The sequence below is a fragment of the Brachyhypopomus gauderio genome, unplaced genomic scaffold (assembly GCF_052324685.1).
Source record: "Brachyhypopomus gauderio isolate BG-103 unplaced genomic scaffold, BGAUD_0.2 sc103, whole genome shotgun sequence".
Taxonomy (NCBI): Eukaryota; Metazoa; Chordata; class Actinopteri; order Gymnotiformes; family Hypopomidae; genus Brachyhypopomus; species Brachyhypopomus gauderio.
This window is the reverse complement of record NW_027506924.1, coordinates 753,767-770,789: the sequence shown is the minus strand read 5'-3', so window position 1 is coordinate 770,789 and position 17,023 is coordinate 753,767. Positions and strand designations below refer to the sequence as shown.

Here is a 17,023-nt window from a genome sequence, read left to right as displayed (position 1 = left end):
TTTGAGTTACTGTAGCTGTTCTGTCAGCTCAAACCAGTCTGGTCATTCTCCTCAGACCTCTGGCAACAACAAGGCATTTGAGCCCACAGAATCGCCGCTCACTGGATATTTTCTCTTTTTCTGACCATTCTCTGTAAACCCAACCATGCCACGTTTAAAGTCACTTAAATCACTTTCTTCCCCATTCTGATGCTCGGCTTGAACTGCAGCAGAACGTCTTGGACATGTCTACATGCCTAAATGCATTGAGTTGCTGCTATGTGATTGGCTGATTCAACGTTAATTTGCGTTAATGAGCAGTCGGACAGGTGTACCTAATAAAGTGGCCAGTGAGTGTACACAGTAACATTATGGATAAATACAGGGGGGGTGCAAACGACATAAAAAGTAAAACTCATGCCCCAGAGGGTGTGTCCATCAGGAGGTGGGCTGGGAGAGGGGTGTGTCCATCAGGAGGTGAGCTGGGAGAGGGGTGTGTCTAGGCCAGGGGTCGAGAACCTTTTTGACCGAGAAAGCCATGAACGCCACATATTTAAAAATGTAATTCCATGAGTGCTATACAATGTGTTTAAAACGAAATAAAAGTAAATGTGAACATTTTATGTAAGACCAACCCTTTTAAAGTATAATAGGTCTCAGAATTCTTTTTAATAACGTTGTTAAGCTGTTGCTAACCAATGACGAATAAAGAACTTCTTACCATTAATGCGACTTCTGGTGCCGCATGATTTTGCTGATGGCTTTGTAGTCTGGTTGATACGTGGTGAGGTTAAGCTTCATGCAGCCATTGAGACTTCCATCCGTTAAACGTGATCGTAGGTTGGTCTTAATGTTTTTTAGATGTGAAAACGACTGCTCACATGCATACGTAGAGCCAAACATTGTCAGTACAGCAACACTCACACGCTGCAGTGTGTGGTATGATGGGAAGCTCGTTCCAGGTTTGGACAGTCAGCTGGTACGTGAGTTGGAGTTTTTTCATTCCTCCCCATTTGTGTTTGCTTGCCATAGCATGTGTCAAAGTGCCACTTTATATTTGACCGTTTCATCGATGCAATTTTATCACTGCATATAATACACACTGCAGAACCAGCTCTCTCCACAAAAGCGAATTCCTCTGTCCATTCTTGCTGAAAAGTACGATAATCCTCATCTTTTTTTCTTTTAGCCATCTTCTTCGATAATAGTGTTTAAAGCTAGCTGACTACTAAGGACAGAAATTTACTTCGTGACCTCACAACGACCGTGGTATTTTACGCATTATCCAATGAAAATTAGGCATTGTCCCGGGAACAGCTGTGATTGGCTATAGCCACCCGCAACCGTGAGAGGCAAGAAATTAATGGTTTGAAATACGTTTTGACATTATTATTTTTTGTAAAAAATTGTCTGCGAGCCATATGCAGCCATCGAAAGAGCCACATCTGGCTTGCAAGCCATAGGTTCCCGACCCCTGGTCTAGGCTGACCTCAAGCCCTCTCTTCATTGTAACATTGTAACTGCCATTTATACTCCGACTGGCCCTCACATACACATACACGGACACACATGCCTGAGGGAGTTTTAGTCACTATGGCAACCCAGGGTCAGTCAAGATGATGTCAGATACCAGAACAGGCCTGCAGAAACTTCAAAGAGAGAGAGAGAGAGAGAAAGAGAGAGGGAGAGAGTCAGCACTGGTCTGGTCTTTGTCCCCGAGTCTTGTCGCACGCAGGGTGATCACCTGTACTGTGAGCAGTCACAAGGAGCAAAGGGAGCTTCAGAAGGTCTCGAATCTGACTCCAGTCTCCTATAGTAATTGCATAATATACTATTGTAATTTTATAAACGTATATGATGTTTTATGTTTTTTTTGCTTCAAACAAAAGTTTGCATTTCTTATTCTGCCTATTTGAGGACCTGATTTCAGGTTAGAAGATGAGTTGGGAGATCGTTTTGATTACTCGGTTCCACTACACATCATTCCCTGGATGTCTCTGCTGTAGATGGGACAGGCCCGGTTCCACAGGGCCCGAGGAACAGCACGGTGAGAGTGGAGCTTCCGCTTCATCTGAGGTTTCATGGCACTGCTACATTAGAGTTTCTGCAGAACACTCCAGCCAGGATAGCCATAGGTGTTTATAATACCTAAGACCATGATGGCAATCTGAAAACACACAGACGTTTGATTGGTTACATGGAGATGAATGATCATCATGACACTCCTGCCCAGACAGCTGTTGTGTGTGTGTGTGTGTGTGTGTGTGTGTGGAGGTGGGTGGGTGGGTAGCTGTCACGGGTTCTAGCTCAACACAACTCAATTACAGACTCATCGGTCTCCCAGCCTCCGCGTTCTTGTTTGAGCCTACAGGCATAGCTGAGGAGAAGCTCGGTAATCTCATTACATATATTTCACCCTGTTTCTCTTTCTCTGTGTGCTCTCACTTCCATCCTGCCCCCCCCCCCCCCCCCCCCCCACCACCACTCGCAATAAAACGATCTGCTCCATCAGTCACGGCCCGAGTCGGAGACGACTGCCTTCTGGACATAACCGTGCAGTAAGCAGAACGGCTGTTTGCTCCTGGCATATGGAGCACACAAGCCAAGGCCTGAGGGTGTCGTTTCAGATTCAGCTGTGGTCTGTTCCCTGAGCACAGCACAGCTGGCCAACGAGCCTCTATCAGCAGGAGACGTTTCACCCACACTACCAAACACAGGTTTGCACTTTATGACTCTGAGCCGCATAGTTGTTATGCACCAGTTCTAAAATCCACTTTGTGTCCTGGAGTTAGCCAATGAATTATAAAATTCACCTGGTGTTCTGGAGTTAGGTGATTAATTGTAGAATCCACTTGGTGTTCTGGAGTTAGGTGATTAATTGTAGAATCCACTTGGTGTTCTGGAGTTAGGTGATTAATTGTAGAATCCACTTGGTGTTCTGGAGTTAGGTGATTAATTGTAGAATATGTTGTACTCCAAATGAGTCTTATTAGTCTTCATTGGTTGCTTTTGTCTACTTTTATGTGCACACAGACCCTTATATTAACTGTGAAGACTCCACCTGCCAGGTCAATGCTTTACTGTTCACACAGACAACAAATCACTTAATTCAAACACTTCATCATAATCAGCTTGAGATCTGTCTTCACCTGTTTGTGTAGTTGGTGAATAAAGGAATCAGCTTCTGCACCAAAACTGTCAGAGTTGAACATTAAGGAGCATGAATACCGTGTGCGGTAATGAAGCACAGTGAAGCGTTGTCTGCTCTGCCTGTGTAGGGCGTCTTGTTTGTTTGATGTAAGGAAAAGCCATGCTTGCACACCAGAGGGTGGGGGACGCCCGTGTGCAGAAGATCTCGCACCAGAGGGTGGGGGACGCCCATGTGCAGAATATCTCTCCAGTGTTTCACGAGCTTCAGCTTCTCAAAGCGAAACGACTGCTTCAAGCGCGTCACAGCGTAATCTATTAGATCCATTCATAAACACACCATGTACGGTGTGGAGCGCATGCCTGCACAGTTCGACCCGAAGAGAAAAACGACTTCTGTAACGGGCCGGTCTCCTGTACTAGCGTAACATAATCTAGCCTAACGTGTCTGAGGACGCTCCACAGCTCCAGCTCAGAGTTCATCTACACGGATGTCGGTGGACGCGTGGGGCTTTCTCATTACTCACAGTGTCTGTATTGTCTGCAGGAAAGGCGTCTGTAGAGGGAGGACGTGCCTGAAGCCGATAGATCGGGCGCATCTGCTGAGATGAGTTTGTATAAGCTCTCCATACGTCCCCGTGTAATAACGAGGGCCCTGGCGTTTTGAATTGCAGATCTGAGTTGTGCCCGGGCTAGAGGGCTTCTGAATGGTAGTACTGCAGATGATTCTCCTGTGAAGATCGTGGGGCACCACAGGCTGGTGTCGTGCAATACTGCATTACGACCCCCCCAATACACGTGCCCACACACACATTGCACACTTGCTGCTGCCCCTCTCCAACCCCCCCACCCCCCAGCCTCTCGACATCAGTCACCCCCTCCCCATTCTGTGCTAGTCCCCCTCTCCTCCTTCTTTAAATGAAATGACCACTTAATCATACGCAGCATAATGGACCTCTTGTCAGATCCATTTGCACTGTAGATGAATGATGGTGTGTTGGGTCGGGTGGTACCGTACAGCGGACGACTGATGCCCCACTCAGCCCGTTTCTCCCGGGCTCCAGGGGCAGGAGCAGGGCGGGTCTGGATTTTCCTCTCAGCCTGCTGGAGTCGGAGACACACCGCAGACGGGTTCTGCTGGTTAATATGTTGGCTCCTTTTCCCGATCTTCTCATCCCCTTCACAGTGAAGTCCATCTTGTGTCTCCTCCACGGCCCTCGTGCTGGAATGGTGCACCATGGGACTTTGTGAGACGTTAATGTGCCAAGGAGCTAAGAGCGTGGTAAAGGGGTAAGGACACCACACACTCGGGCTCTGTGCATTTATACACACAGCCTTCCAGAAGTTTACTCTTAAGTGACTCTTCCCACTATAATGTGAATGGTGTACATTGACTTCCCTTAATGAGTGTTTATTTGCAGTGCGGTGACCCCCTAAACAGACCACATCGCCCACTCACCTTAACATCCATCTGCGTGCCCTTTACCGTGACCTCTTACCAGCAGAGCTTTGATCTCTGCTGGGCTTCCATCCTGCGTCCTTGTGTCTTGCTGTGATACTTGGAGCGCGGGGACACTAGTGCAGGGGCATAAGTGCACTCCTGCAGTGCGTGCACCCCACAGCTCAGTGCAAGAGCTTCACCTATGAGTCAGCACTAGACGCAGGACTAAAGAACACTTAAATGTACCAGTGGGCAGGCCTTTCACATCGGTGTCCTCTGTATTAATTCTCCTGTGCCCTGGTGTTTCTTATGCCTCTGGAGTAGCGTGTGGCTTCTATGAGAATACACATATAAAATACAAAATGTGCTCTGATGAGGGCGGGGCTGTGTTCTACTGAGGGCGGGGCTGTGTTCTGTTGAGGGCGGGGCTGTGTTCTGATGAGGATGGGGCTGTGTTCTGTTGAGGGCGGGGCTGTGTTCTGTTGAGGGCGGGGCTGTGTTCTGTTGAGGGCAGGGCTGTGTTCTGTTGAGGGCGGGGCTGTGTTCTGATGAGGGCGGGGCTGTGTTCTGTTGAGGGCGGGGCTGTGTTCTGATGAGGGCGGGGCTGTGTTCTGATGAGGGCGTTTTGTCAAGCTGTAGGTTGTAAGGTTTGAAGTCAAACCTTGAGAGATTTGGGAACAAATTCTGCGTGTTTTTTCTTGCCAAAATATAATAACATTTTGGAAAACATATGGAAACACACACTGGTTTTCCATGTTTTTGTCTGCTTTCATGTTTGTATTAGTATTTATTTATATGTTTATATATGTACTGTTCTACTCTAATAAATCGTATTAGAAATTCAGTTGTTTCTCAGGTGGCCTTAGGTGTGTGTATATAGCAATATTAAAAATGATCTCATACTCAGTTCAGACACTGATGAGAGAAAAAGTATTACACACTGAACCAACACAGGAGCCTCTGCTCTCAGATCTCAGGTGTGTGTGTGTGTATGTGTGTGTGTGTGTGTGTGTGTGTGTGTGTGTGTGTGTGTGTGTGTGTGTGTGTGTTATACATAACTCTCATCCAAAACCATTTTTTTGTCAATTAGACCAACCACATCCATTAGTGACTCTTCAGCTCAGAGCCCCCTGATTCCTGGCTTTAAATCACAGTCTGTGTGTATGAGTGAGAAGCACTTAGAAACCACACTTGAGTGAAGACCCATATTGGAAATTCTACCTCATGTATCATCACATATCTTACTTGCTGCCCTCCAGAAAGACTGGCAGCACTCTGTAAAGACGAACAAGGAGAAAACGCCATTACTGATCAGCATAAACTGACTCTTGACCAAAAGAGCAAGGTCTTTCTGAGAGGTAGAACTATCCAAAGCAAAAGCTCTTTATAAGGAAGCGTCTATGGTGCCTACTTTGCCTGTTTTTAAGAAAAATAAATAAATTCTTGTCCACACTTTTGAAATCTTGACTCACAACAGAGGTTTGGCCTTTGATAGGGTTTATGTCAGATAACAAATGCTTGATTCTGGGGAGCCATTTATGTGTGGATTTATAGGTATTCTCTGAATTATAGTCCTGCAGGAAGACCTGATCGAGATGCAGTCTTGGTCTCCTGGCAAGGGCACCCACACGCTGGTGTAAAATATTTGGTAGTAGTAGTCTCAGGTCCTGTGGAAGGAGAGCGTCCCCACGGCATCTCGAGTCTCCCATCAGTCCATTCTTGATCGACCTTGACTCCATGCAGCCTCTGCCCTGGTGTTTATTAGCAGAAAGGGTTATTTCCGTCTCATCCGGACCATAAATGACTCCAGTGGAACATTTTTTTCATCCTATTACCGGGATAATGTCATTCCACTGAAAGGTTAGATTTCTTGATTTCTTGCATACTTTCAGGATAAGGCCATAGTACTGATGATGCTTCATCTTTTCCTCCTTCATCTTCACCAGCAAGGCCAGCACTGTTAACGTGGCGTGTGAAGAGTTCACTTGAGGTCTTGTGTGCTGCGAGAACAGCTTGCTGTCTTCCACGACATCTGTGCATTTCTTAGACACCTCCGAGCCATTAAAAGCCTTTAAATAAAATGTTTATCTACAGAGGGTAATCTGTGACGCAATTGCAATTAAGCACTAATTTATCTGCTCTTCCTCCACAGAGGGAGGACATCACTAACACTGGAGCCAGTCACCATTGTGTGTGTGTGTGTGTGTGTGTGTGTGTGTGTGTGTGTGTGTGTGTGTGTTATGTTATTTTCAGGTTGAAGAGATGGGGAGACTTCTCAGAAATGGAAGATTCATTAATGTGTGCAAATCATTTCAGCAGATCCAAGAGTATGATGACATTTTTCACAATAGTAAGTCGACTGAGCAGAAACCAGCATTAGTGAACATACAACCACACACACACACACACACACACACACAAACACGCACCCACCAACACACACACACACACACCCTAATTCTTTTGTCTTTTCTCGAATAGCATAACAAATTGCCTGGCATGTAAATTGGTTGCAGCTTAACAAATTAAAAATGCATTGATACAATGAGCATGAAGTGTCAGAGTGTAAGTAGACTAATGAACCATAATGAAAGGATGCAGCTCTCTCTGCCGCTTTTAACAGTGGCCCGTATTTACAGGGAAGTCACTGCACAGAAAAGCTGACATTTTAATAATAATACCTTTTCGGTTTAATGTTTAGATCTGAGCACTAGAGTCGGAGAAACAGACCCAGCTCATGAGACTTTGGCATTGTGTGTGTGTGTGTGTGTGTGTGTGTGTGTGGGGGGGGGGGGGGGGGGGGGGGGGGGGCTCGTACTGACTACGTACACATCATTTTGCTGTTTAGTCAACTAATGTAAATCTTCTAATCACTGTCAAGACAAATTATTACATTAAATCAGTGAGTAGTGAGTTACGTCTGTCCCTGGCAGTTTGTGTCAGGTTTATTTGAGGTTCACTGACTTTGATATTTGATGTGGGGCTTGTATATGTATGTGGGTGTGTGCACGTGTGCATATTCTCCTGAAAACCCACGTGCACGCCCACGTGCATAACCAGGTCAATCAGGCCCAAAGGTGCAGGCTATCTCAACCTAAAACGCACACACATCACACAGCTGCTAATCCGACCTGCAAACATGCTGCACACTGCACAACACTCACACCACTAGGGGACAGCGATGCACATTGTCAATTAACGTACTTTTCTGCACCGCCTAAGAACCGCGCGTGCCTGCAACTCTGGCCTTGGTTGCATTTTCTGAAAGCTTTTGCTGAAAAATTGCAACGAGTCTTAGAGCCGTGGGCGTCTCAGGGGCATGACTGCCTGCGCATTCTTTTTGTCAAAACAGGCTTTTTATAATTGTATGTTCCATGTATTTCTAAACCATAGACCGCCTTCACGTAAGAAGATCTCGGTGTTCAGAGCAGCTACTCTAGGCGAGTGATCTGGTCCAGACCTGATCACGCGCTCCACATTCCCCACAGGTGGCCTCGAGGTGCCTTCTTGTCATTATATTACAACCCCTGTTGTGGGACACACACACACACACACACACACACACACACACACACACACACACACACACACACTAAGACATTGTAGGTCTGGTTCACCTTGTGCGAACCAGAGAGATTTGGGGAATGTCAAAATCAGTAATGAGCTCCTATTGTAGTCCAAACACACACAAAGTATCTTAGACGTTTATCCACGAGTGGGAGTGTGGTTTTGCTCGTTTGAGGTACAAAGGAACTTATGTACAAAGGCTCTCCGTAAAGTGAACATGGGAAATGAATGCGTACTAGGAAAGTCACCAACGGGCATGTTTTGTGACTTCTTTTAAAACCATATAAAGGTCCCCAACCGTCAACAATGTCCAGCTCATCCACATAATCGCGTATAGAGATTACTGTGCACGCTCGTTTATATTCTAGTAGTACACCAAATTAATTTTAAATCATAACAACAGTAATAATAATATATGCAATTAAAGAACAATAAATTAAACCCAACGGCTCTTTCAGCAGGCTCAAAGTGCCTCGTTTTTTTTTCAAATATTTAAAACACGGATCCATCTTTCCTGAGTGGATGCGGTGTAAATCTGTTCCCTATCTCTCCAGCAGCGGAAGACGGTGCGCTTTTATTTTATTTTATTAAGCTGAGCGTTTAACTCCCACAGAAGCTCAATAATGTCCTGATCTCTAGCTTTAGACCTCAATAACAAATCATGCAAGAACGTATGCGTTAAAGTTCGGTAGACGGGTTTCAAGGCAGCTCCGTTTTTTTCTCCTTTTCAATCTTTCCGTGGATAATCACTACACTTCATCAGAGTTGGGGGGCGGAGACGTGAGGAGGTGGATGCGCGCACAAGCGCTTGGGTACCGGCGATGCTGCGCGCCGACCACAGCCAGTGCGTCGCGGAGGAGAGCGAACCGCAGCTTTTCTGCAATAAAGGTGCCTTGGCGAGATCTGTCCGTCACTATTTAAATCCTTTATACATTTACCATGTCTCTGTTGCTGTCGGCTCATCTCTATTAACGGTGCGAGTTGAATGCGCATGTTGATTTTAAACAAGAATGGCGGAGAGGATCTTTGGAATTTAAACTTTATACCAACGGATTTCTACGCTTTAAAATGGAATGTATCGATAAAAATAAGAAATAAACGGCGCTCGGGATGGACGGGCTGAATGACAGCGGGATTGACACGCTCGTAACTCCCAACTCCTCCTGGGAACATGAGTATTCCTTGTCTACAGTAGCGGGTCTCGCAGCACTCGTGAGCTTTTTAATACTGTTCACAATAATCGGAAATGTTCTGGTCGTTATTGCCGTTTTAACCAGCAGAGCTTTAAAAGCGCCCCAGAACCTCTTCCTAGTTTCTTTGGCCACGGCGGACATTCTCGTGGCCACGCTGGTTATGCCGTTCTCGCTCGCGAACGAGCTGATGGGCTACTGGCTGTTTGGCAGCGCGTGGTGCGGCATCTACCTGGCGCTGGACGTGCTCTTCTGCACCTCCTCCATAGTTCACCTGTGCGCAATTAGTCTGGACAGGTACTGGTCTGTGACGCAGGCCGTAGAGTATAATCTGAAACGAACCCCCCGCAGGGTAAAGGTAGTTATAGTTCTGGTGTGGCTGATATCGGCTGTGATATCCTCACCTCCTCTCCTCTCCATAGACAGTCAGACGGACGCTTCCCCGCAGCCACAGTGCGAGCTTAACGATGAGACCTGGTACATCCTCTCCTCCAGCATGGCCTCTTTCTTCGCTCCCTGCGTCATCATGATCCTCGTCTACATCCGGATTTACCAGGTGGCCAAATCCAGGACCAGGACCATGTCGGAGAAGAAGCACAGTCTGGACGCGCCCACGCAGACGGAGAACGGGGTCACCAAGGCCACGTCGGTGTGCAGGCTGAGCGGGGGAGCGCGAGAACGGACACTGCGGCAGCGTCCACCGGTCCGAACCGGCCGACCAGAGCGCGGTGGACCCGGAGGGCGTCTCCTCGTCGGAGGTCCCGGGGCGGAGGCCGAGGGAGCACACCCCGAGCAGGAGCCCGGCCGAGGGGCCGGAACAAGGGGCGGCGGAACCCTCCAGGCGCACGTCACGCGCGGGCAGCAGGACCAGGGACCTGTTCTCCTCACGGACGAGAAGGAGCGGGCGGCGTAAGAGCAGCAGCAGCAGCGTGAAGAGGCGGGCGTCGCAGGTGCGCGAGAAACGCTTCACCTTCGTGCTGGCCGTGGTGATGGGCGTCTTTGTGGTCTGCTGGTTCCCCTTCTTCTTCAGCTACAGCATGTACGCCGTCTGCAGGCAGGCCTGCCAGATCCCGGACGTGCTCTTCAAGTTCTTCTTCTGGATTGGATACTGCAACAGCTCGCTCAACCCCGTCATCTACACCATCTTCAACCAGGACTTCAGGAGAGCTTTCCACAAGATCCTGTGCTTGTCATGGAAGAAGTCTTTCTAGAGGGAGTACTTTGTAAGACACTGAAGATGATCATTATTGACCTTTAGAGATAAATGTTTTCTAGAGCTCTGGAGACATTCACACGATCTTGTGGAGCTCTTTCTAGAAATCTGTATACAGTACTGGAGAATATTGATCTAGATATTTCCTTAACATCCTTCAGAGTTTTGACTGCAATGAACTGGAGGCAAACACATGCTTGCTCCAAGTTCTCTTAGATAGTGGCAATATCTATCAATAGAGGGTGGTGGTAATAGAGAATGAAGACACACTGTTGCTTTGTCTACAAATGCAGTTTATATGTTCAGTCCAGTTACACTGAACAGAACTGCATATTTCACTACATCAGAAAACACGCTAGACCATACTTCACTTTAATGCGTTTTGATTGGCTCTGGTCTGCTTGGTGTAGGAGTTGAAGTTCAGACAGTGACTTCAGGCAAATAAACAGATGAACAGAGTCTGTTAGTGATACTACTGCGGTGGAAGGTGTACGTTTATAGATGTATTTATTTTTATGTGAACTCTGCATAAGCTGTACGAAATAAAAAGGGCGCAAAATCCTCGTGACCAAGTGCAGCTTTTTCCGAAGAGCACGAAGCATAAATAAGAATTTATGTAATAATTATTAGAGCTCATAGGTCCCGGATGATGCTATCTTTGTTGGCGTGTGCCCCCACGCACACGTTTGCACGTGTTTGCACGTGTAAGCGCGCGTATCCTGAGGCTTGCCAGCATAAGTGTGTTCTTGTGCACGTTCAGGGTGACTGGCTAGCCTTCTGTCAGCCGTACTTTGGGTTGGTGTTGTGTGCTGAGTCACGAATTAAACATTAACCTTAGCCTCTTCAGAGCATGAAAATGAATTTTTCCCACTAATGAGACATAACGAAACAAATTTTAATCAGAACTTATGAAAGTTTGCCTTTTTTTACAAAAATTATTTGGAAATATTTTGGGATGCTTGTTCCGTCTGATTAAGGTTGCCGAGTGCTTGTAAATGATTAATTTCATGTTTAATGTTATTAATAGCATAACTGTTAGCAGACGCAACATGGCTATCAGGAGCTTGGGCCTAAAGCAAGACAACAGCTTCCAGCACAGAAAGGGTTGTGAAGGCGTTCAGACTATAAGCGGCATTAATGCTGGTGATTTTTGAGGTGTGAGTTGGCAAAGACATAAACTGCCGTCACACTGGCTAGCCAAGTAGTGTGATCTGAATAAAAGACAAAACGCCCGCTCTCTGCCCATACCAGCGTACCGGCATGTGTGAGCACATGATTTTAAAAATAGGCCTACGTGACAAATACTACGTAACGATAAATCAAATTAGAATTCTAATGCTTTCTGCTAAAAGATAAAATCTTTTGCTAAACCTCACATTTTGTAAATCGACATCTTAACAAGGTTAAGGTGGAACGAAGTTGATCAGGTTACATTTAATTGTATTATCATTCGCAATTTTGTAAATGGATCCAGTTTGTCTCATACATTGACACTCTTAAAGAGTCTTAAAGACTCCAAAATTGGCTCTTTTATCAACAGATAATATGAAATTACAAGGTAATATTTGTGGTAGTGTTTTTAACGGATTTTCTAGTGCATTCTTCCGGAAACATCTGTGTTTTTTTTGGTTATGTCAGTATCCTCTATGAAAGTATTGTAATACTACCTAGACTGTTTGTGTGTGTGTGTGTGTGTGTGTGTGTGTGTGTGTGTGTGTGTGTGTGTATAAATGTTAGACTCTCTGAGCCACTGCTCCATTTATGATCCAGATTTAAACCTCTAATCACAGAGTTTTAACTCCAAGCCATAATGAATCCTTCCGGAGTTCAAGCTAAACACTCCTCATTTAATTCACCCTTCCTGCCTCTACAGAACTGGGCCATGCGCTCCGACTGCTGTAGATATCTGGTGTTCAGGGCTCTACAGCTTTGACAGTGCTGCTCGCTAACAAACATGCCCATTTCAATAAGCAGCAGGGGCCGTTGGACTGTGACGGTACCAGCATCCACTGTGCTGTCCCTGCAGTTCCAGGTCAAAGATGGTTTATCTTCTCCTTCAAAGCTCATAAAGCATGTTAGCTTTTCAGATCCAATCATACCACTGATACACAGAAAGACAGAGAGAAAGAGAAAGAGAGGAAGAGAGAGGAAGAGAGAGAGGAAGATGTGTTTTACTCGACCACTAACAGAATTACCAGCTCAGCAGTGAAGGTCATGTTGGAGACGGGAAGGAAGACAGTGAGGTGATAAGGCTCTACAGGAGCGGAGAGAGAGAGACAGCCGAGTGAGACAGAGGACAACGAGACAGAGGACAGATGCCTGCAGTAATGAGCTGGTGAAAGAGACTGCTGGACATGCACTGAACTGGCTGGGGCTCCACGATTCAGATTTCCCTGAAGGGTCTGAGTCTGAGGTCTGAGGAGAGACGGGTTTGAGGAGAGACGGATCTGGGGAGAGACCGGTCTGAGGAGAGACAGGTCTGAGGAGAGACGGGTCTGTGGAGAGACAGGTCTGTGGAGAAACGGGTCTGTGGAGAGACGGGTCTGAGCAGAGACGGGTCTGGGGAGAGACAGGTCTGAGGAGAGATGGGTCTGGGGAGAGACGGGTCTGGGGAGAGACAGGTCTGTGGAGAGACGGGTCTGTGGAGAGACGGGTCTGAGGAGAGACGGATCTGAGGAGAGACAGGTCTAAGGAGAGACGGGTCTGTGGAGAGACGGGTCTGTGGAGAGACAGGTCTAAGGAGAGACGGGTCTGTGGAGAGACGGGTCTGTGGAGAGACTGGTCTGAGGAGAGACGGGTCTGTGGAGAGACAGGTCTTAGTAGAGACAGGTCTTAGGAGAGACGGGTCAGTGGAGAGACGCGTCTGAGGAGAGACGCGTCTGAGGAGAGACGGGTTTGAGGAGAGACGGGTCTGTGGAGAGACAGGTCTTAGTAGAGACAGGTCTTAGTAGAGAAAGGTCTTAGAGAGACGGGTCAGTGGAGAGACGCGTCTGAGGAGAGACGGGTCTGTGGAGAGACAGGTTTGAGGAGAGACGGGTCTGAGGAGAGACAGGTCTGAGCTCTCCCCACTCCACCACCCCTGTACTTATAGTGAGAGCAACAGCTGCACTCACTATCCTGACTTACTGCCAGTGTCTGAAGCTTCCTCTCAAGTTATTACTCTGTGTGTGTGTGTGTGTGTGTGTGTGCGTGTGCGTGTGTGTGTGTATGTTGCACTACTCTACGCCTTATTAAAGCACAACAACCATCTGCTCACTCTTCACACACACAGCCATGACCTTGTTCTTCTATTGCAGTCACTTCAGTGGATCATTGAAACACAAGGAGTGTAAGCAATGCCAAAGCGGAGTGGGCGTGGCAGAGTGGGCGGGGCAGAAGCAACGTGGGTGGGGCAAAGTGGGCAAGGCAGAGTGGGAGGGGCGGTGTGGGTTGGGACAGAAGCAAAATGGGTGTGGTGTGGCATGGTGGCCAGTTTATGATGGATGGCTCCCCTGGTGGTTGACATTAGAATGACATGCCAGCGAGTCTGTGACTTCTGGTGTTTTAGTTTTGGTTTTCAATTTAGCGAGCCTCAAACCAGACTTTAAAAAAATGTTTTTAAAAATATTCTTACAAAAACAGTCCAATGAGACAACTACGAACTTGGACCTGCATGTTGATACTATGTAGTTATGTTAATGTCTTATTGTAGCTGTGCGAAACTGTGAACGGTTTCATAATTTTTCCGTGGGGAGGGTGAAGAAACAGTTACCCTGCATGTCCGGTTGGCACCAGTCGAAAGAGCTTTGATGTTGGTGTAGATCAGATTAGATGGATACGATACGTTGCTGGAGAAATTCGCGCTGCCGTTCCTTTCAGATTAAATAAGATGTGTTTAATAACTGATGGGACCTGCTTCGCACTTGCAATCCCAGCTTTTCTTCCCCACGGCTCCCTAACTGCATCTTGACGCAGCCTATTCCAGAAACGACTACCGGAGGAAACGAGTGTTGCGGGTTCTCCTGGAGTAAGAGATCCGTACGCTGTCTGGCACACTGGACCAAGTTCCGCCACGCAACTTCCTAATGACAGATTCTCCGCGGTCCCGACACGGGCTGACGTGTGATTTATACACAAATAATTACACACGTGTTAGACACCTCCAAATATAAAAAAAAAAGAAAACTAATTTCCATTTAGGCCAAGCCACATTATTATGGACCACATGCTAATTTCTTTTCCGTTGAACTCCAGGTCGCAGTCTGTACATCTGTCTGGGCATCACTGGTCTCGCGGGAGAAATTAAAGCGCTTGTTTCTGCATATGGAGGCGCTTTCGCAGCGGGGTCGGACGGGCGCGTGACGGGCGCGGGCTCCTCCTGTAGATGTTCTCATGCAACGTCCTAGTTGTACATTGGACAGCTGAAATTGCTGGATACGGAGACGTGAGAGTTTGCTGGGGAATCTAAATCATACATCTAAATAAGACCAAATATGTCAAGACTGGACCTCCACTGGAAGAGGAGAGGAGTCATTCTCTCTATATGTCTCTCTGTCTCTGTCTGTCTCTCTCTCTCTGTAAAAAGCAATTTTCAATTCAATTCAATATAGCTTTATTAGCATGACTGTATAGGGTACAGTGTTGCCAAAGCATTACAGCAATGTTAACAATGACAATAACATTGACAAAGAACAAATAACAATAATAAAATAAGATAAAGTATGATTAACATTTAGGGAAAGTTATCATTTCAATTATTTACATTCACATTCTGAAGCTGAAGGGGGGGGGGGGTTGTTTCCCACTGTCTCTCAGGCTGTGACATGTACTTACATATTTTAAAAAAATAAAAAATAAAAGCATTTGTAAAAAGCATCTAGCTCCACATTCTACAGTCTATCTAGAATAAATGTTAGCCAACACCGCCCTCTGCTGTTTAAAGCAGAGTATATCTTCCAGGCAACTATTAGTGCCAATGTCATACAGTAAAGAGAACATTAGAATATATTTGAATTTAATATTATTTTTATTAGAGGTTGGTAACATGTAACATGCCAAACATCAAAGGTTTTTCTTCTAGTAGAATACAACATTTTACATTTTCATGGAGCATCACCCACTGACTGACAAGCAAAAGATGCTATTTTAATTTAACATACCCTGTCTTTATTTTCTTCACATAACATAACATAACATTTAGTCTTAAGAGTTTGAGGGACACAGCTCTGAATGGCAGTGCCAATACCTGCAAGGTGAGTGGACTTGTCTTCTCCCGCCTTCCTGTCCACCGTACCAGTCACCCCTGCTTCTGGGACGATTCTGAAATGCTTCTGCTTCTTGAACATTTTACAATTCCAGAAGTGAGGACAAGTCTTAAGTTTTAAAAATGTCTTACATAATATACATAAAGGATGTGTACATGCAGGTATAGGGACAGATATTCTTAGCAGCACTGTGTGTTCCAGTTACAAGGCTAGACTAGTCCTGGAAGGCATCTCAAACCTGTCATCTCTTTGTCTCATTAAAATTATAAAAATCTCACTCCGTCACAGGACATCTCACGTTTGCTCACACTCTACCAGTGTGTCTCAAATCTCACCCCTATGAACCCACACTGAGCAGAGACAGACACTGCAGGCTTGATTCATATGAAGAAACTCCATACATTTTTTTTTTGGGGGGGGGGGGGTCTGCATTTCAGCAAATTGAGTCTGGGATCATTTGTGTCTTCGATGCTGATAAATAAAGGTAGGTACTTTCCCAACGTGCAGTACCGCCAGGGAGGTGTCTGATTGGGACTGTATATGTTTTCTTGATGTTTTGCAGACTGGATCCATATTTCTAAGCTGTAGTCCTAAAGCTGCTATTCTAGACTTTTGACTTGTGATGTGACATCCGGATGTATACAGCTTAGCGAAACACCTGATTATACTTTTGACAGTTGACTCATTAGTAACCTCTTCTGGCTATTCATATTAAAACACACTGTATGTTACTACTAGCAGTGTTAATAATAAACTATGTTACATTTTTTCACAAATTTTGTGATGACAGTTTATTACATTTTGGACAATGGCTCTAAAGATTTAGGTATCAGCGAAAGTGTCTATGGATAAGAAAGTCATTCAGCTGCACTGTCTGTAACGGACCCAGTGACTGTCTGTAGCAGTCCCAATCTAGCAGTCCCAGTGTCTGTCTTCGCTACTCTCTGGTCTTCTGTTTCCCATCACTGCGCTGTCCTCCAGGGTCTCTTGTGATCCACAGACAGCTGTAGTCTTGGCTAAATCTGCTCATGGCTGCTCTGTGTGTGCCAGTGGTTACTCTGTTGCTGTTCGTCTGCTGTTAACCCTTAGCCCATGTGCTAATTTGCTAATCAGTGATTTGCTTTTATAAACATATTCATGCTGTTTTCTCTGTCTCACACTGATCACTACAGGAACATCATTAACCCAAAAGCCTGTAGCAAATTCTGTGATTTATATATAGTTTGTATGTGTGTGTGTGTGT

General features: G+C 46.0%; 1 protein-coding gene across 1 annotated transcript; it reads left to right on the top strand.

The window, feature by feature from the left end:
* The first annotated feature begins 9,017 nt into the window (after positions 1-9,017).
* Positions 9,018-10,883, top strand: LOC143497218 (alpha-2 adrenergic receptor-like). Its single transcript, XM_076993095.1, is given in 2 exon segments — positions 9,018-9,988; positions 9,990-10,883. Coding segments are annotated over 2 exon segments (1,290 nt in total). The 5' UTR covers positions 9,018-9,244; the 3' UTR covers positions 10,536-10,883.
* Positions 10,884-17,023: the final 6,140 nt, after the last annotated feature.